This window comes from Zerene cesonia, chromosome 20 (assembly GCF_012273895.1).
Source record: "Zerene cesonia ecotype Mississippi chromosome 20, Zerene_cesonia_1.1, whole genome shotgun sequence".
Taxonomy (NCBI): domain Eukaryota; kingdom Metazoa; phylum Arthropoda; class Insecta; order Lepidoptera; family Pieridae; genus Zerene; species Zerene cesonia.
This window is the reverse complement of record NC_052121.1, coordinates 6,382,675-6,403,388: the sequence shown is the minus strand read 5'-3', so window position 1 is coordinate 6,403,388 and position 20,714 is coordinate 6,382,675. Positions and strand designations below refer to the sequence as shown.

General features: G+C 33.0%; 3 protein-coding genes across 3 annotated transcripts in view; all 3 read right to left on the bottom strand.

Annotated features, from left to right (window-relative positions):
* LOC119835086 (transcription factor Sp9) overlaps positions 1-3,267 on the bottom strand; it is a 55,993-nt gene extending 52,726 nt beyond the window's left edge. The window contains exon 1 of the mRNA XM_038359701.1: positions 3,143-3,267. Coding sequence (XP_038215629.1) covers positions 3,143-3,184 — 42 coding nt within the window. The 5' untranslated portion in view covers positions 3,185-3,267. The remainder of the gene's footprint in view (positions 1-3,142) is intronic.
* Positions 3,268-4,494: 1,227 nt separating this feature from the next.
* Positions 4,495-5,592, bottom strand: LOC119835169 (transcription factor Sp9-like). Its single transcript, XM_038359846.1, has one exon. The coding sequence runs from the start codon at positions 5,590-5,592 to the stop codon at positions 4,627-4,629; it is 966 nt and encodes a 321-aa protein (XP_038215774.1). The 3' UTR covers positions 4,495-4,626.
* Positions 5,593-12,779: 7,187 nt separating this feature from the next.
* LOC119834976 (endoplasmic reticulum resident protein 44) lies at positions 12,780-19,200 on the bottom strand. Its single transcript, XM_038359549.1, has 7 exons — positions 18,991-19,200; positions 18,781-18,856; positions 18,457-18,699; positions 17,911-18,153; positions 17,391-17,657; positions 16,500-16,698; positions 12,780-15,692 (listed from the first exon to the last, which is right to left on the bottom strand). Exons 1-7 carry the CDS (start codon positions 19,027-19,029, stop codon positions 15,557-15,559), a joined length of 1,203 nt encoding a protein of 400 aa, XP_038215477.1. The 5' UTR covers positions 19,030-19,200; the 3' UTR covers positions 12,780-15,556.
* Positions 19,201-20,714: the final 1,514 nt, after the last annotated feature.

Here is a 20,714-nt window from a genome sequence, read left to right as displayed (position 1 = left end):
TTGGACATGCCGGTTTCCTCACGATGTTTTCCTTCACCGTTTAAGCAGTGGTGATGTTATCTACATGCGCAGATAAATAGAAAAATCAATTTATTTCCTGCGCGCTCGCCCGGTCTTGAACCCCGACTTATCGATTTTGAAGTCCGAGGTCCTCAGCACTGAGCCACCACTGCTTTTATATTAATTAGATATCAACATATTAATTAGATAATATGTTGATATCTTAAAGCTGTGATAGCCGATGATGGTACTGTGGTTGCATCGCTATTTACCTTTTGTTTGATATTTACTTTAATATTCCGATGTTTTTACGTAAACTTATCGCTTATTAGTGGTAAGTTTACGTAAAAACATCGGGCCTTATTAGGCTTCCTGGCGCCTCGGGACGCTCTACGTAAATCCATAGGATTATTGCACCTAATTACTTAACCAGCCCAGCTGAATGACATTCAGTAGCGCTTGTCATAAATAAATAGTTGTCTTCAAGTGGATGGTTATTTGTAAATGTCAATGGTGTGAAGCCGCATGCGCACGCAGTAGGTAGTGAACGTGGACTATTAAAGGAAAATAACTAGCATTTGGGCGACGCAGACGTTTGGCGTGCCTAACCACCGTCGGCCTCTGGGAACGCGACGGAAGCCTGTCACAGGCGCAATTACTGTACCGAGAATCGGTATTAGTTCGTCGAGCTAAACTATTTATGTAAAATAAGAGCTGCCTCACGTACGGGGAAACGGCGATTGCACGCATCTCTCATTAAGCACTTTAGAGCAATTTGAGAACAGAAAAAGTCGGACGAGTTCGAGTATAACATCGCGTGGCCAATTAAAACGTTGGCAAGTGTTCGCGGCAACGGTATTCTATGCATACCATTGAACTGGACTTTGAATTGCTCGCATCCTGCTATCTAAATTGCTACCTACAGGATATTTATATGTCGCCAATACACATAATTTATCATTCATTGACTTTAGGTCTAAGTTACGGTCCACACTTTAACAGGCTATCATCGTAAAATGGATTTTAATATCAAATGCGTTGATATAAACAACTCTTTAAAATGTTTTTGGATATAGGGTTCTAATTCTAAATTTTCTAAATTCTAAATTTGTTTGGTTTATGGATTATATTCGTAACTGTAAATAGTTGGTGTCTTCTATTTTGTGCATCATAGTACCAATGAAACAGAACATTTTTAAAGTTATTTAAAACAATATGATTACATTTTTCATTAAAATATTTGAATCGAAAACATATTTTTAAATTAGCTCCAGATATACGATTAGATAGCTATACGATTTGTCTTCAAAATACTTATTCCAGTTGAAAAGAAGTTTCAAACATTTCTAAATTACACACTTCAGTCCAAATATTTTTTTCATAATGCAACACTCGTATCGGTGCCTATCTATTGTTTAAGAGCGAGTCATGCTGGTAGCCGATGCCATTACAAAACAAATACATCCATCGTCCATTACACCTGAAGCACGGGCACATTACATCGTGACTTGTAAAATGCAAGTGCGCCCACGCAGTGCCAACATACTATGTACCTTTGAGTTCCGGTGAAACACGTTTGTTCGTATTAAAGGCTGAAGAACAGTTTCTTTGAAATTATTATAGATAAATAAGATTGTTGCATTTTGTAGAATATTTCGTGTTTCTATAAAAAAATTCAGGAGGATATTTCATTAAATGCAATGGAATGTTTGAAGTGGGTACATGATTATGGTAAATAATTTATTTTTATGGAATATGTACACATATAGAGCATAAAAGGGTAGTTTATAGGTTACGTATGGTACATTATATATACATACATTTTTTTTAATTCAATTTACATTTAAAAGAAAAGGCCAAATTTTTTGTTACCTCTAGTAACATAGTACTTATAGGCATCATCATCTAATGGTACGTATAGAAAGATAGTTTAATTGACTAAACGTACTAAAATATTTATTGTATTAGAACAATATATTTTATTGTAGTAACGAAGCATATATTGTATTTTTAACAATAATTTAGATCAAACATTAAAGTTACCAAACTACAATAATTTCTCTAAATAATAATAATGTACAATGAATGAAGATTACACCAATGTTCCACCACGAACTAATCGCGCCAGCCGACGCTCCGTCACACATCAATCAAATGGCGGACGCTACAACGAAAACACTGTTAGTTTTGCCGCCGAATTATTAATTACATTCTCACAAAAAACTCACACACGAAGCCGAAAACGCATAAATTTCTTTCTTTTTCACAACACAAAGGAGCCGTTCGCCCAACAATATAACACTAAACTGATTAGCCTCGCCCGACACGGCCGTCGCGGCATAATTTTTGGCGCCAGTAGTCCTGCCTCTAGATTAAACTAATATGAAAAGGAAATTGAGTAGAAAATGGTCGAAGGCTCTATGTGTCATTAAGAATTTGTTACGGAACGAAAGTGCCGATCCGGACCTTTATTTATTTGACTTTAGCTAATTGAATTACCTTTTCCACTTTACGAGCTGCCGGTAATGTTCGGAACTAAACTAATGGCCAATTCTTACATAATAACAATGATCTTTAATGTCTCAAATTGTAAACAAATGGATGTCGGGATCGATTAAAACTCGCATCTTTTGTGTTGGGTGATAAATAAGTTATAATTTGATTTTTTAAAGTGATGGTAGCATTATTATCATTATAAAATAGGACGAAAATTTTAAAATCATTGTAGTACCTATAAGTAAAGTATGTATTTGAAAAGATAGGTAAATAAAATATTCTATCTTGGTGTTCCGTCGGGTCCGATCCCGCCGGAGGGACAGAGGATGTCATGAATAGTAATAGAGGTTAGAGCTCGAGGGACCAGCCTCTATCGAAGTCGCTTATGGTGCGTGCTAAATCGACAATACCCAGGGGCGTCTTCCCGACTAACAGCCCATTTTATGAACTCGCCTATTTGGATTGTGATTTGTTTTATGGATGAACTAAGCTGTGACTTATTGCGAAAAGGAACAATTTTGTCACAACTTGCTTATATCTTCGTCTCTTCTTAATACCAGCACTGTCATTCACGTGCTATATAGGAGTGTAGTAGGTTACTTAAAATCGAGGTAAAGTTGGGAACGTTGAAGGGCGCTGGACTCACATTCATGAGCAGGTCCGGTGAGGAGGAGCCCTTGCCGCTCATGGCTGGCTCCGGAGGCGCATGTCACTCACTCACAGCACTCGCGAGGCGGCGCAGGCGGCGCGGGCGGTCTGCGTGCGCCGAGCGACCGCGACTGCCGCAAACGGCCCCCACTGCACGAAGCCCCCACCGCTACCGGCTGCCTCATTTCTCACTATAATTTGCGTGTTCGTTTTTTACCATTATTACTCCCTCGTTTTGTTTTACGTATTATCGAGTGCATCCCGCTCACACCGGCCGCCATGCGCGGTGAGCGCCGCCCAGATAATAGCCGCGTGCAATTATGCCTCAGTGCACCTCCGTCGCAACCGCGGTGACGCCTAGCGACATCTCGTGTTGAGAAGCCGCAACTACCCAAAGCTCTGCGTATCTCTATAAATAATAAACAAATGATTAAAAGCCACAATAATAAACATATTCTATGTAATATCAACATTTATAAATTCTACGAACTATACGTACGTGTCTTCTTATAATAGCAACTATATTATTCATAATTTAATCTTTATTTTAAACGTTTAAATTTGTATAGTTGCCTAATGAAGCTTTATTTTGTGCATTTGTACGTTTAAAGTTGCCTTAATTAACTTTCCTTATCAATTAAAATGGTAAATAGTATATAACATAATGTAAAAATGAAATTTAAAAAATTGCTTTATTTTTAAATAATTGTTTTTTTTTATTAAGAGATGGCAACTATATACCATTAATTTATATTTTATCAGAACCTCAAAAAGGTTGTTTTTATTTCTCTTAATTGCTATAGCAAGAATAAAAATGCTAATAATGTATATACATATGATTATTCTTATAGATCGCAATATGCTAATGAACCGTGCGTAAATAAGCTACGTGTTTTTCGTAGCTTTCGTAGCATGCATATTACTCGTTAATGTATTATAAAATTTAAGACTTTCTTTGTTATATATGAAAGAAGGATGTCGACTAATTTTGATAACTTTTATCTTACAATATTATATTGGTATTTCTCTTTTTAATATTCAATATAAGAATTGTTTACTATTAGAAAAAAATCTCAGTGATATTTAAGATTAAGTGTTTTATACCTTTCACGCAATATTGATATTTACTATGAATTTGATTATGAATGTTTATAAGAATCTGATATATAAATGATGTATCTCGGGATTGAATCACAGAAAAGCAAACTGATATAAAAATATCATTTGAATATCGATGATGAAATATTGTGGTGATTAAAAATGATGAAAATGTATATTACAGAGTTCTATTAAAAAAATAATGTAAACAAGAATTAAACCCATATTCAATTTAAAAACTTTATTTAGAATACAAAAATAACATTCATTTATGAAGGCACATCACATTCACATTGTAATTGGTAACTTAACAATAACTAAGTGTAAACATATTAAACTAAAACATATTGTCTTTAACACGTAGCGTAATACAGAACACTTATATTATTGGCCGATGGCAACTGGCGGTTGTAGGCTATAATGTCCTTGGAACATATAGTTGTCTTTAGAAGCACATTGATAAGCGGATAACGGTGCATACTGCTGGTAAAAGCGGGGATCTCTGGCCGGCGATCGGCTGTATAATGTATCTTGACGGACATCCGTACACCAGCCAGTGCCATAAACAACACCGTTGCTGAACATTGCGCCGCTATGAAAGTTATTCGTATTAGAGACGTGAGGCGCAGATGATGCGTAATTTAACATTTGTTTCGGCGCACTCGCAACTGGCACTGTTCCATAGTTCGAACTCCCGATATTAGATGACACTGGAACATTAGTTTCACTTCTTACTTGTACCGGCTGTTCACATTTTTCTTCAGCGACTTTCACTTCAATTTTTTCATCCTCTTTGGGCTTCTTGGCTTTTCTGGAGCCATTTGCGTGAGTCTTGACATGCTTCGCGAGATGGTCGGAACGCATGAATCGCTTAGTGCATAGCTGGCACGCAAACCTCTTTTCTCCCGTGTGTGTGCGTAAGTGGCGTTGCAACTCATCCGAGCGCGTGAAGCGCTTTCCACAGAATAGCCAGTTGCACACAAACGGTCGTTCACCGGTGTGCCAACGTAGGTGGGCTTTGAGGTGAGATGTTTTCCCGTATACTTTTCCACAACCAGGAACGTGACACACGTGTTCGCGCTTTGCACCGTCCTTTCCGTAGTTCGGCCCAAAACCGGCGGCTTCAGTAAGACAGTTAGGACAGCGACACTTAGCACAGCGACGTTGTAGTTCCCTCGCATCCTCAGTCACGGTACTCGTTGGCCAATAAGCTGGGTACTGGGAGTAGGGTGGAATCTCCCGCCAAGTAGATCCACACCATGCCCCTGAAGAGGCACTGCTGCACGACGAAAGGTCAGATGCCGGGGATATAGCGTCACTGCGCCCATAGCCGCAGCCGTAGCCACTCATCATTACCATCTGAAATAAAATTATCAATCAGTACAGGTTCTAATAAGGCAGCAAATTTTCCTTCATAAGTTGGGAAAGGTGAGATGAAATTCTAATTATTCTTCATGTTATAAATAGAAACAAGTAAACATAGAGGGCGTACGCGGACGTACCTGTTGCGCAGGCGGTTCCATATATTGCATATCCGGTGACGGTGGTGACAACAGCGCGAGAACCAACTGGATAATTACAGGGCGGCGCACCGTTCGCGCCGAGACGTTTTTAATAACTGCCTTGGGATAGACGTAACGAGCGGTTGTCACCTCTCCCCGCGCCCCTCTAGGACCCGTGGGCCCGCGCGCGCGCACCCTCCCCGACCCGCGCGAGGCACAGCCTCCGCCACACCCCGCTCCGCCCGTGAATTATGAGCTTATAAAGCTCTTATAAGGAAAAGCCGCAAGTTTTTTCTTTGTGACTCATATCTACACCTGAATGACATATCAGAAAAACATATCATTAAAACTGGATAATATTATTTAAACAAAACATTTCATAGTTTTTTAATTTAAATAAGATACAAAAACTTACAATGTCGAATAAATAATAAAATTATAGAGCTGCAGACTGAAATGACGTAGGTAAAACTTAGGTTTTAAATTATTAATAAATAATACTAAAAAAATAAAACATATTTAATATATATCTGCAACTTGATTTAACTTCGTAATTCTTGGGATTGAATCACAGCAAATAGAAAGACTAAAAAAGTGCAACATCTCTACTTCAATTGAAAATACAAGAATCAGATGTACCCAGGTGGGTATATCAGGTGATATTGGTCAGAATGTAACTATATTTTATCTTATCTCATTCTTCGTTTAAAATTAAGATATTAAGAGGCATTGGTTCTAGAAAAATAATTTTTGCGAATCGTATTAAAAAAAATTACTCGATTTCCAACACTTCATAAAAACATTAAGAAAACAGCACTATTTCATTTCAAAATAGAAATTATAATTAAGGATATAAATAAAAACCCATAATGTAAATATAAGTTCAAGCTTAAATATTTCTTTATTAAAACTTATCATTTTTTTTCTTGATGAGAAGTCTTACTATAATCCACAATGATTACTTATAACACCATACCCTCATAATTAATTACATATAGTAACGAATACTTAAAATAATTAAATTCCTAATAGCCAAATATCAGTATGTATTTCCGTGAGCCAGCAAGCAACATTCTTAATTAGAAAATAACTTCCACATAGTTACATAAAGTACGAATCAAGTATAAAAGCGTCGATTTAAATCGATTCAAATCTTATCTACACAGCATACGTTGGGAATAGTTATTATATTTCTCCAACTCCCAGGCTTAAAGTTTTTAATTTTTTCTCTATTTCGGTCGGCAGTTCGCGGCAGACGCATGATTTATGCATATTCGAGCGGAGCCAAACCTTTAATTACACGTTGTTAAAATATGGCAGTTTGTTAAATCGTTCTTTTGCTTTTGTTTCAACGAACGCCGCTCTCTTAGAGAACATTTCCTTTCTTTCATCCGATCTTGAATATTTTTATTTTTCTAAGCGCCGCTGTCTACAGTCACAGGCACATCTTGATTTCTGTTTCTGAAAATTATCATTAATTCAGCGAAACAGTTTCGTGAACTTAGGTATATATCTGTATTGTAAAAAGTATGCCTACTTTTAGGTAGGGTACTACGGTATACAGCATAAAAGTTGTAGTTAAACAAAATATGATGGGATATGAATATTAAAAATTGAATACATTAAATTTGGTATTATTTTTATCCAAATCGTTATCCAAAAAGTTCCTTCATACATAATTGTTCATAGATCAATAAAAATTTACAACTTTCGTTAAAAGGCATTCTTAGAAACACGCAGCTACCGTAAGGCACCCTAGCACCCGTAATCATTACCAGTTACAAGTGTAAGAACCTGTCGACATGTTTATGGCTAAATAGAACAATACCTTGCTAAAGAATTTACAGTGGATACTAAAGCGATGCTACAGCAATTGTGTACATCAGTTACTTAAATAATAAAGTGCTGTACGAGCGCTTAAAATGGTAAAGGAAGAGTACAAAAGATCGGCAAGCTACTGTGCTGCTTAAAGCCGGGCTTTTTGAACAAAACGAACACATGCAGTGGACAATACTAACTACTAATGCGCTATGATCGTCTCCTCACGCCATAAATCTAAGGGCTACTGTGTTTTTGTTAACGACGTGCTATGCAAAAAGTGTATGCCCCAGCAGGACAAGACAGCCGAAAGGTCGGCTCATTTCAATGGATGATAAAATGACATATTGCTACTGTTAATGAACTAGAAGCACTTGTTATCAATTAAAATCTATTCGATAACAATGCAATAAAAAACACAGGTAAATTTAACCACACTAATCCTGTACATGAATTAAAATGTATACTTACTTACATACAATAAAGTAGATGCTGTCCTACGAACAAGTATATTATTTTATATTCCACAATATATTTAGTTTATGAATAACTTTTGTTTGGTTAGCCCAATGCTTTATTGTATTTGCAAGTGATTTTGCTAGTGAATATTCACTATCATGCTCTCATATGAATCTTTTCATTATTCCCAGTAAAGAGGTAATAGGTATTCAAGGATTATAAATGCCAATTACTTTTAGCCAAAAGAGCCAAAATAATGAATCAACATAGAATAACATATCGTGAAAATAGCAATGAATCGCTTTCCACATTATTATTGAAGTTACGCCGTTTGTCCGGCGTACCAGCATCACGCTTCCGCCCCGCTAGTATATTTTACACTAATTACTGGTTTCATATATCGAGGGCGGGTAATTGGTTCTATCGCACGTTGTCCTTCACTTCCTGTCTTTTGCAGAGCGCCTTGAATGAATCCTTCATACAAAGTACCGACAGGGCGGTATCAAGTTTCATCCATTGTAGCGATCGGAACAGCACCCACGCGAGATGCAGTGCAATAAAAACACTGGAATGCAATTAGATAGAATATGTTTGAATATAAATTTAAACTCCTTATGGTTTAAATTAATGAAAAACATTTCAAATACTTTTCATCAGCAAAGAAAACCGAATACTTATAGTGTTTACGGCGATATCGACTAGAATTTGAAATTGAACATAATGTAGTAATGTAGTATTTTATTAGTCAAGCACACATTATTTTGATAGTAATGTTGAGGTAGTTCAGAAAACAACATTTAATCCTAGATATAATTTGTGGCGGCCGTCACGAGTAACCGATTTTCATCATAAATAAGAAAAGCAAGGCAAGTGGTTTTCAAATAATAATTACTATTTTATTTATCTATTGTTATTACTAAAAATGAGTATGAATAATTATGAAAATTCAAATACCTAAATTTTAAATAATTAATAATTCAAAATTCCATTACATAATTTAATAAAATATAAAAAAATAAAACACTTTTGCCATGTAATTTGTATGCGTTTATATCAGTAGTCAACTAATAACACATTACCTATCCGAAAATCAAACCTCAGTCGAAGAAGAGAATACTCGTAAAACATGTTAAGACAATTCTTTATTAATTTCCTAATTAAGCTCCTTGCTTAGTTATGTATTTCTATTCCACTTGTTCATATTTCGCAATTGTAATAAAGTGACTAAGAATATTTATGTGTGGATCGGAAGGCCATACTTATTAACCTAATAACAATCTCTATCCGGCATAAAATTGGCGACGCTTATTTACAACTGCTATTTACAAGACGTAGGTACGCAGGTAAGTGGAAGCCATGGCAAAATTAAATGCGAAGCGGACCGCAATTTCAATAATGACAAAATAGCAAGCTATACATGTTCTTAGATTCGCTATGTCCTGCGTAATTATTTGATTAAATTGTAATTGCTGGTTATACAGCACGATCCTCAAACTCAAACTTGCTACCGGTCTAGTGGAGTATCTAGGAGAAGTTGAATTTGTTCCGAGTTCTGTAATCGGGGTAGGATTAGGTACACGAGCATTTAATAATCCTAGAATAGATGCGGACGCTGGTGTTATCTGATCGGAACTTTGTTATTTCGCATTTATTCGTAAAGGAGTGAATCCACGGGGATCGTCAATGCAAGTGTAACAAGATCACTCGAAGTACCTGTTGTTACAATGAACCTGGCGCAGGTTCGCACGGACTACCTTTGTCAAAGTTGACGTTTTTGTATCTTCATTGTAGTGCTTTATAAAAAGATGCGAATTTTTATTATATTTGAGATTTGACACTTTATCGAGTATTTTATGAGCATCAACGCGCGAATCTTTTTTTTCTTTGCCATGACGGGAAATCTTAAGACAAAATAAAAGGTAAGTAGGTATTTTATGTAGATTATCTACATATATTGTATGTTAGATTAAATGACTTTATCATGCTGAAGCAGTATATACGAATAAAACCTAATTTTTGTCAAAAAATAGGAAAATAAGAGTGGATCGGTTAGTATGCGATTAAAATTTAAATTCCTTATTTATAGATGAAAGAAAGAAAGAAATGATTATTATTTAACTATAAATCAAACGTTATTACGATGGTCAAAAACAACTAAATACTTTGTTTTGTATTTAGTTGCTTAGTTACTGTGTTTATAATATCTTTAAAATATATGACTTACAGCAATTATAATGAAGTATGAGATATAATATAGTGGAGATATTAATAAACGATTATTAAAATATAATATACATATCGTTATAGCAAAAATACAAAATTATACTTTTAAACAACATATAGTATGTAGTCAACTTAACATCGCAATAAAGCAAAACTATTAATTGCGAATGTATGATATATGACTATCTACATATATTTTTACATACCTACATATATTAGGTTACAAAATCTTCTGCAGTATTTAAATATGCAAGTATTTATGTATATTTGTTTGCTTTATATGAAAGTTTTATATTTGTAAAAAGTTAATTATTAATAGATGCATTATTTCAAAGTTATCTTCTTATTAAGAACTCTGTACATTTTGTAATACAGTTGGTGTGAAATATAGGTTAAATAAACCTCGGAATTTAAAACACTCTTGCAGACTGAAAATCAGCGCTCTCAGGTATTAAAGTTCGACAGAATGGCAGAGTTTGTCCTGATTGCCATGTATATTTTTTAAGTTATTTAGTTTAGAATTGTTATGGGGCAATAAAGCTAAAAAAAAAAAACTTACTTCAAAACTACAAAAAGACACTCAAAGGAGACATACAAATTAATAATTATTATAATAATTATTATTTATGCGCAGTGCACTACCCACTTGATTGATACTAAATACTAATAAGAACCTAGTATCAACGTACTTTTTTTTCATACATAGCATAAACTGTTCAATTGAGCTTTACATAGTATCACAAGTAGCAGTACTTACTACTTCTATATACTTCTCATTTATTTCTCCAATATATACTGAGGATAACGGATGGATCCAATATAGCTAAATAGATGTACCTATGACCGTTTAATAAAGAAGCTTTTTATTTTCGAATTAACGCTCTATTAATGTTCAAATGAATTGATTATTGATAATAGTATAAACTAGAAATTACGCACGATGCAAAAAATATAAATTACTAGAATTCTACTGATCGAAGGCTCCCCGCGGCGCAGCGGCGGTTTTCAAACAACGCTCGTTTAGTCAGTGACAGCCGAAATTGCCCTACATAAGCAAAAACTATGTCCCGAACAGTTTGTTTTACACAACAGTCCGGTCGTAAGAGATATCCTTAATGACACATTTGACGCCGTTGAACGACCCTCGTCATTTTAGTAAAATTTATTTTGAGCGGAAAAAAATTGCTCGGTATTATAGCACTATGTACAGGCACCATTGGTAGGTCACGCTGCAATTCGTTATATTTTCCTTATTATAATTATATCTATAGAAAACAAAAGACTGTCACAAAACCTTTTTAACCGACGTATCCAAGAACGAAGAAGGTTCTAGTGTTGTTTACCCTAACAACTAAAACTTATGTTGTTCAATCCAATGCTGTCTCACTGAGACGAATAAGCCAATTAAGACGTGGTTTTTATGACGCGAGCAATTCACGAGCGTCGGCTTGAAGTAGTAGAAGGTAACCCATAATAGTAGGTAAATATGAATGATCAATTTATACACGTAATGTTAATTATTTTTCCCATTATGAGTGATAATATGAATAGAATGAATTGTTAAAAAACGGACAGCATTTAAAATTTTAGCCGGTTAAATAAATTTTAAAATCGATCGAGTAGCTTTTATTTTAATCGTTACAAACACATAATGCTTTGATCCGAACTATCCTCTAATAAAAGTTGTATCGTAGAATAAACCTTACAGCGCCATCTTGCGGTTAAAAATGAAATTATTTTTTAAACTTACTGACTGATCTATCAACGCTCAAACTACTGTACTGAAATTTGGTAGCCTACCTACCTTTTAGGTATCAGCTAAGAAACGATTTTAATAAATTCTACTCGTTTAAGAGTTTGTACTATGAATGTATATTTTAACCACACGAGCAAAGCTGCGGCCAACAGCTAGTTGCTTAAATGAATATTGAGCATACGTAGTAACTATTTAGTAATCTGTATTTTGTCTATGTTAGTCAATCGGATGAGTAACGTGTCTTTTATTTACAGATTTAGGTTTTTAGTAAAGTATGAAAATAGTTACTTTAACTTGTGGTGCATATAAAGCGCTGAACACCAGCTTTCTCTGTATTACTACTGAGAAATTAAAAAAAAATATTTCGCTTTTACCTTTCTCTCCGCGGTTGCCTGGTAGAGATCACTGCACACTGATAAGGCCACCGATTGTACTATACCCCTGGTATATATAATAAATTAATAAATAAAGTTGGTGTACAGCATCGCAAATGCAGTCGCAAAGAAAGCATTTTTTATGCCTCAAGAACAATTATATTAAGAAGATACGTTTGTGTAATTCTGCTATCATGAAATAATCGATTAATTCAAGACTTAATAAAAGCTATAAATGGGACGTAATAAAGAAAAATTTAAAAGAGTTTTGTACATTGTCGTTGTACCTAATTACTAGATACCTAATATGTATGTATTTAAATGAAATTTTAATATGATAAAGCTTGTGAAAAGGTTAAATGCGTATTATATCTGAACAGTGTATTACAAGAAATGAACAACGAGTAGGCTTGAAAATTTTAATTATTACACAATTCACAAAACATACATTTTGTACAATCATTTACACGTATGAATTATACTACTAAGTAATTAGGTACATTATACCTATTTACAGTTATAGTCTTCTGTTGTTTGTTGGAGGCAGTTATCAAAGTTTTAATATATTTGTTATATTTAACAAATTTTGTACATTTCGTACGTCAACTAATCTATAATCCTACATGTACTATAAGGGAAGCAATTCCTAATTTCAAAAGCAGAATATTCATAGATTATTATTTGCTAAAAGGGGGGGTTTATTCGTGTATTGAAGAAATTTCAAATATATTTGATTAATACATATTTGTGTATTAATCATATGCCAATTTCAATATCAAATTAGACGCAGTTTGCAATATTTGAATTTCAGCTGCTCACACACATCTGCGTTAATTTTGTATACTTCTTTTGGTTATAAACTAAAACATTAAAAATATATTTATAATCATTAGACACTATTTTTATAATAACTGATATAAGAGCCAATTTAATACCTACTTCGAAATTAAATGCAACAGAAACGCTATATAATATTAGGAGCTATATTAATATAGACTTTTTATTGATTAATATCGAGGAAGATATAATTCCACACGTAAACTTGTGTTTGAATACATCATAACAACTATAAATAATATAGTACAAACAACCAAACATTCTAGCATCGAATTCCACTATATTGTTTTTAAAAATAAATGAGATGTGCGCACTGCGAAACTTATTAAAGATTATTAAAGATTACGTTATGGTCTTATAGAATTAATTAAAGAATACCGAAATATAAACACATAGATAAGCTGTCATAATATACACATTCTGCAGTTCTTGAAAACATAAAAGTTTGATGGAAGTAGCTTAATGCCATTCACTCGCATTCCTACGAATATACAAACTCATTTTTTAAGTGTAGAACGATATTTGCTAATTTTTTCGCCTTCTTGCGGTGCGCTGTTTTTGCATGTGCAAACATTCGTACATTGGTGGAATGTTCGCACGCAAGTGACCCAGAAAACAAGAACATTGTTATAATTTATTTTTATTATTGTACATCATTTAGCCTTAAATATTCTTATATAATTGATTTCAAAATTTACTTTTTTTAGTATCAGTTCATTATACGATAGATACAGATATCAAAAATTCAGTATACTTCCAGAAGTGTATACTTAAACAGTTGTAAGCAAATCAATAATGTTTATGTGTCAAAACGTGCTAAAAAATTATATGCAAAGACCAAAAAAAACAATAACATATTATTCGATTTAAAGGACAACGAAATTGCTCATTAATCAATGTCTTAATGATAGAATTCCATACTTATTACATTATAAATTTTGATGATTCCAACCATATGAATATTAAATTGTGAAAGATGAGATAAAAGTATTTCAATAAGAAAAAAATAATAAATAGTATTATGAGTAAATACATATTATTAAATAGCAATTAATTCTATCAAAATACAAAGAACACTCCACAGATTATATAAAGAATAAACAGATAATTAAATGCAGCTTAAGAAAGGTATGTGCAAAATCTTTCCTGTAATTAAAAATCCTTCTAATATCTTTATAAATACAAACTTACAATACATACTTAGACTTACAATAAAGTGCTATAGGAATTTTGCAACCCCTTTTTCCCACTGAAAAATATTTAAAAATTACATCTAAGTGTGTTAATCTTTGTAACATGTTTTTTTAAGTCCTTAAAGCATTGACATACTATAAGCGACTAGACTCACAATCGCCATTTAAAAGGTCATCAATAATGTGTATATACGAGTGGCGCTGTATATGCGTATACATTAACATAATCATACAAATCAACACTTAATTCCTAGGGAGTAACGTTCTAAATCTGTATACTCTCATTACGAGTTTGTAGTTATGTCGCGAAAGAGATGGACGCAAACACAAAGCAAGAAGTACATTTTAGCAACACTTTTTATTTTCCAAGTGACACCTACCTGAAATATGTGTCTCCATCTTTTGGAAATCTGGATACTCTATTATTAGGATAGATTTTCGCAGAACATTTCATTCTGTAGCGTTGTATTCAAAACGCGGAAGAAACACAATTTAGTGGAAAATGTGCCGAATAGATTCGTAGATAGATTTTTATTTAGAATATTTTATGGGCGTAATTGTAAGTATAGCCGTACATTGTAAATCAATGCCTTAAAATTTATATTTTAATAAAAGAGTAAACAAAGTTAATGTATGAAGTTTTTGCAAATTTACATTGCTATGATCGCTTTTCGTTAAAAGCCTAGTAAGATATATTTACTACTTATTTTAATATGGTTAGACATTATAAATTTAAATAAAAGATTTAGTGATTGACGTCACTAGTAATCTTTACCAGAATATATAAATTTTACCACTAAAAAGTTACCAACAATTTCATGAACTCTGTATGAAATGGAATACATAATTAAACAGGTTAAATAAAAATACAAATTCCAAATTCATCATTAGTATGGAAACATTTAAGAAAAAAGTAATAATTATGTAGCAATAAAAACGTCATAAAATGACAAATAAAGTAAAGCTCATTTATGAAACTGCATAAACAATAAATAGACACAGATATTTATGTTATTTGTTGTTAATTAAATTTCTATTCTTTCAATTGAGCATTCACAAATTAAATTAAAAACCATTCGGTGAAAAGAAAAGAAAAAAAAACGTGCTTCGGTGAAATTAAATTTCTAATTACTAACACAATGTTAAATGGCCTTATAATTCGTCCCTGAGTAGAGTGTATCTATTTTTGGATGGTGCTAATTTCTTGAAAGTAGATTCAGGTGGTGTAGTCACTTTCACTTCTGCATTCAACAGAACTTGGGGATTGTCAGGGCCGTAATGGAATTCTCTGAAAAAAAAATCATATGTTCGAGTATTAAAAGAAATAAAAAGAACGATTTTACGTAATTAATTCCGATTTATAGGGTTGTTTCTATTACTTCCTTATTTAGAGATAATACTAAAAAAATATTAAAGATTTAATTTCTTTATAAATGTTTAATTAAATAATAAGAAGCTATGGACATATATTATGTTAACTTTTCACTCAGGGAAAATTGACTATTTAAGGACAAAGTTTCTTTATGAAAGTTCATCATCATCAAATGAAAAACATCAATTTTTTAATGAATATTCAGAATATATATCAAATTAATAATCTTGCGCAGTGATCATAGCCATAGTATTTTGGTTAATGTTGAATACATATTTTTATAGATTAGTGAGATAAAATGGTATTTACATAAGTTTATACTTAGTTTTAAATTGTATATCATCAGTTGCTTTTATAATTTAAGTTAGTTTTGATTATGGCCTAGTTAGAATGTTTGAATTATGTCTGTTTGAGAAAACATAACGCATTATTACAGCGACATCAATTCCATGTAAATAATATAAAATTGAAACCATGAAGATTTCCTTGCTACACAACAAAACAATCATAAGATAAACATCTTATGAATATATTTTATCTTGAATCACAAATATAACAGTCTCTTTGTTACATTGTCTGATAAGAAGATAAAGACAAGTCAGTTTAAAACAAAAATACTGACCGAAACGCACAGTTTGACACAAATGGAGGTTTACCAGTAATGTTATCAGTATTTGACTTTAAGTTCAAAACTGTTAATATAAAAACAAAACTATATATTACCTATGCAATTTTCCAGAATATAGATCTTGCAAGAACTCCTTCAACTTTCCAGGCTTTTCCATATCCTTATAATCAGGGAACAGATACATATGTCTGAATGAGTCGATAGCAATTAAAGGTAAATCAGCAACTGATTTGCCAAGGTGATGCAGGGGATGTTCAAATTTAACTCCATCAGCCGTCAAAAAGTTCACATTTTCTAAAATAAAATATACAAAAAGGTTCTTTACTCCAATCAAATGTGTCTTCATAAACATTATTTTTTAAAAAAATTCCTCACTCCACTCAAAATTATAAAATGGGACCATCAATCGGTTGAAAACCCACAGAGCTATGATGCAACAAAGCCAAAAAAAACTACAGTCAAATTAAGAACCTCAATCGTTTTTGGGATGTTGGGTGAAAAATTAATAACATGTAGCTTAAAAGCCAGCCAAAAAAAATTTAAGCCTTTTATATAATAATACTAGCTGCACCCGGCAAACGCTGTTCTGCCTAACTCTTATCCTTTAGGGGTATGAAAAATAGATGTTAGCCGATTCTCACACATACCCAATATGCACACAAAATTTCATAAGAATCGGTCCAGCCGTTTCGGAGGAGTTTGGCAACGAAAACTGTGACACGAGAATTTTATATATTAGATTTGCAAAAAGTTTTCATGTTGTTATTTGTATTTTGCATTTACATAGATTTAACCTTGAACACTTCTATATCATATGGATATAGTTTTAAAATTTCAGACAAAATATAGTTAACGAGTTTGTTGTTTGAAAATTATCATCATCATTCATTGTCTCAACCTGAATTAGGATTATAATTGTTAGTTTTGAACTTCTCAACTGGAAACTTTCAAAATTAGCTGTGACTATAAGATAATAATATACTTACGTTTCTCAGATTCCAATTCCCTTGCAACAATTTCTTTATACCTCTTAATACTCTCATGGTTATCAGGATGATAGAATAGTATAAGGAACGGCAGGCCTTCTTCTGTAAGTTCCTCAGCATTTTCAAATGTGATCTCTCTAACTAAAGGTATGCATTTCTTTTGCACCCAAGTGTACAACTCATCAAAATTCAGCAAAGACCCTGTATAGGTTTCATCAGGCTCAACTGATGTTTTCTTATCCGTTCTGAATACAACTATGGGCTGACCTGAAACACAGTTAAATATTCAATGTAAAACAAATATAACAACAACAAATCTAGTTCTTGTTATCATCATGTTGTTATTGTATAAACCATTTGAATTTAAGAAAATAGCAGTTTCAGATTACAGACAATGTTACAATAACATTACATAAATCATGTGATTATAGTTTTGAATTCAGTTCAAATGATAATAAGATCACAAAAGAGTTTATACAAATTATAACACACTTTAACCACTTTTACTACAAATAACTACCTGGAGGATGCATTTGCTGAGAGGCGTCACCAAAGCCAGCATGGAAAAGGCATTCATCTTTAAGAGAAGCAGCCACCTTCCTTAAAACATCATACTCTTGCTGATCCCTTCTATCCATATAGCCAATGATGTGTCTCTTATCTTCCGCCAAGTTGTGAAGCTCTTTTAATGATCCAAATGTAAGAACAGGATCGGTTAGCTGCTTTTTAATGAATTCTGCAAATGCTTCTACTGACCGTTGTCCTGTGATTTAAATAAAAATAAATGAAAAGTGAGTATTTACTACTTGCCTAATTTATATGTATGAATAGTAATCTAAATTCATATAGATACACCATTAATTATATTAAGTATAAAGGCAATATAGAAAATTTTAGCGTTTTCTTTCGCAAATGAATATATTTGACATAAATTAATATCTTATCTATGTTAATTATTTCCCTTACTTTATTTGAAACTAGAGCCTTATTAATACACAGGCATTAATTATTTAAGCATTTAACTTTAAAAAAACAATTATGATTAAACCAATATTTCAAACCATACCTCTGTATTCTTTTTTAGCTGGTAATCCATTTCTAAACAGTTTCAGAGTGGGATACTTTGTTATGTGGAATCTAGTAGCAATAGCTGGCTCCTTATCACAATCAATTTTTCCCATAACAACTTTCCCAGTATCATACCCGGCTTTTGACACTTCGTCCGCCGCATCATCAAATATGGGCATAAGCATATTGCTAAATTTACACCAGTCAGCATAAAAGTTTATAAAAACCACCTCATTGGAAGCTACAACATAATATATAATCTTCATTATACAGTTTCAATTATAGGAACGTAAGCATTAAATACAATTATGAGCGGCTTTACCTAGAACCATATCTAAATTACTCTGTGTAATTTGTACAGCACCACTATCGGTCGGGTTATAAAATGTGTGAAAGATCTGAAACATAACATGTTCTACATAATTAACAACGTTAATTTATAAATAATTGACCGTAAGATCAACAAACACGTATATATATACGTGTACAAAATGAGATCGATGCAAAAGCTATTCGAAGAAATAGTGCTTACCAAAACAATAAGTATTGGTATCGGTTTATAATAATGCATGTTTGCGTTGGTTTAACACTTTTGTGGACTAATATTTATCAGCTAAAAAAATGAGTAAACGTCCAGAAGATTCACAAATAAAAAGGCACACGACGTTGACATTAATCCTGCTTCCACCTTTACAATTTAGGTGACTGCTTTTCTTGAATTGACGCTTGCTTCACCTTCACTAGTCGCAAGCCTTCAGTTCGCAGACATTGACAGTGACAGATTAATAAATATTATGTCACTGTAAAATAGTAAGTACCGTTAGATTAAATGTCGCGCGGTAATAGTCTCTCGAGATTGTTCTTAATTTATAACATACTGCTTACATAACGAAATAAATTTATTATATATATTTATTTTTATGAGATGGGTTAGGTCGGGTTCGATTTATATAAAAACTGCTAAAAGCTTACAGCCTTAATGTAGCCTACTCAAGGGCATACATAGGCTTTGTGATTCACACAAAAACCAAAACACTAAATTACGAATGAACATCGTACGGGGCTTTTTTATCAATAATCTTACGCTTTAAAAGAATCCTACTAATATTAGAAATGCAAAAGTTTGTAAGTATGAAGTATAGTATTGTTATGTGGTATTATATGGAGGGATAGATAGATGTATGGATGTTTGTTACTCTTTCACCCAAAAACAGCTTATATTATATTTTGATACTGCATGAAATTTGGTATAGAAATAGATTATTGTTTGGTTTAGACTTCTGCTAGTCTGCTTGTCTAAGCTAATACTATAACGAAGAAACTTTTGCATATTTGTAACAGCTGGCGAAGCCGCGTGAACGACTAATCTGTAATAAATGCATAAATATTTTTATAAAATATTATTTTTTACAACCAGTGGCGTAGCTATGTAACCTAGGGCCCTGGGGCAAATGGGGCCCACTGCTATGAAAACTAGTAAGGTTTTTTGAATTAAAATCATTAAATATACAAATACTTTAAAAATGCTAATAATGTAGTCTAAATGCGTATATCTATTTGAATATATGCGAGTTAATGCATGTTTGTTTATTAATTACTATTTTCTATAGGGTTCCATAACTCTAGTGGTAGAGCGTCGGCGTATCGCACATATGATATGGGTTCGGTTCCCACAGCGAGGAATTTTTTTTTTCAAGATTCTCGAATAAATATTATTTTTAAAATGTAATATTTAATTCAATTTAATCATAATTTTGTTGGAAAGAAATAGTGTGATTTTTAATGAATTTTTTACGTTATTTAAAACAAACGTCATAGAGAATTTGAATAGAGTAAATAGAACTCAATTTAGTGTCATTGAGTTGTTCATTTAAAAATATGTCGCTTGGCTCAAGAAACATTTTCAAACCCACGTAGTTAACGGTCATGCGCGTTTTGCCGTATCCAAACGTATAGATGATTAAACTCGACTTGCCACCTGTCATATTTATTTTGAAAATGGGAGAAATTTTAAAAAGTTGAGTTCCCCCTGATCTTGAGGGCCTCGGGGCACTGCCCCCGGCCCCGCCTAGCCCCTTTGTAGCTACGCCACTGTTTACAACCCTTATTACAGCTGCATATATACGAAAAAGGTCTTTTGGTTATTAATTAGAAAATAATTGTTCCAAAATGTTTTAATCACAAACTCATAAAATGATGTATACCATGTATACGTTTACGTGTATATAGTGTGTATCGTCATGTACTTTTATACGA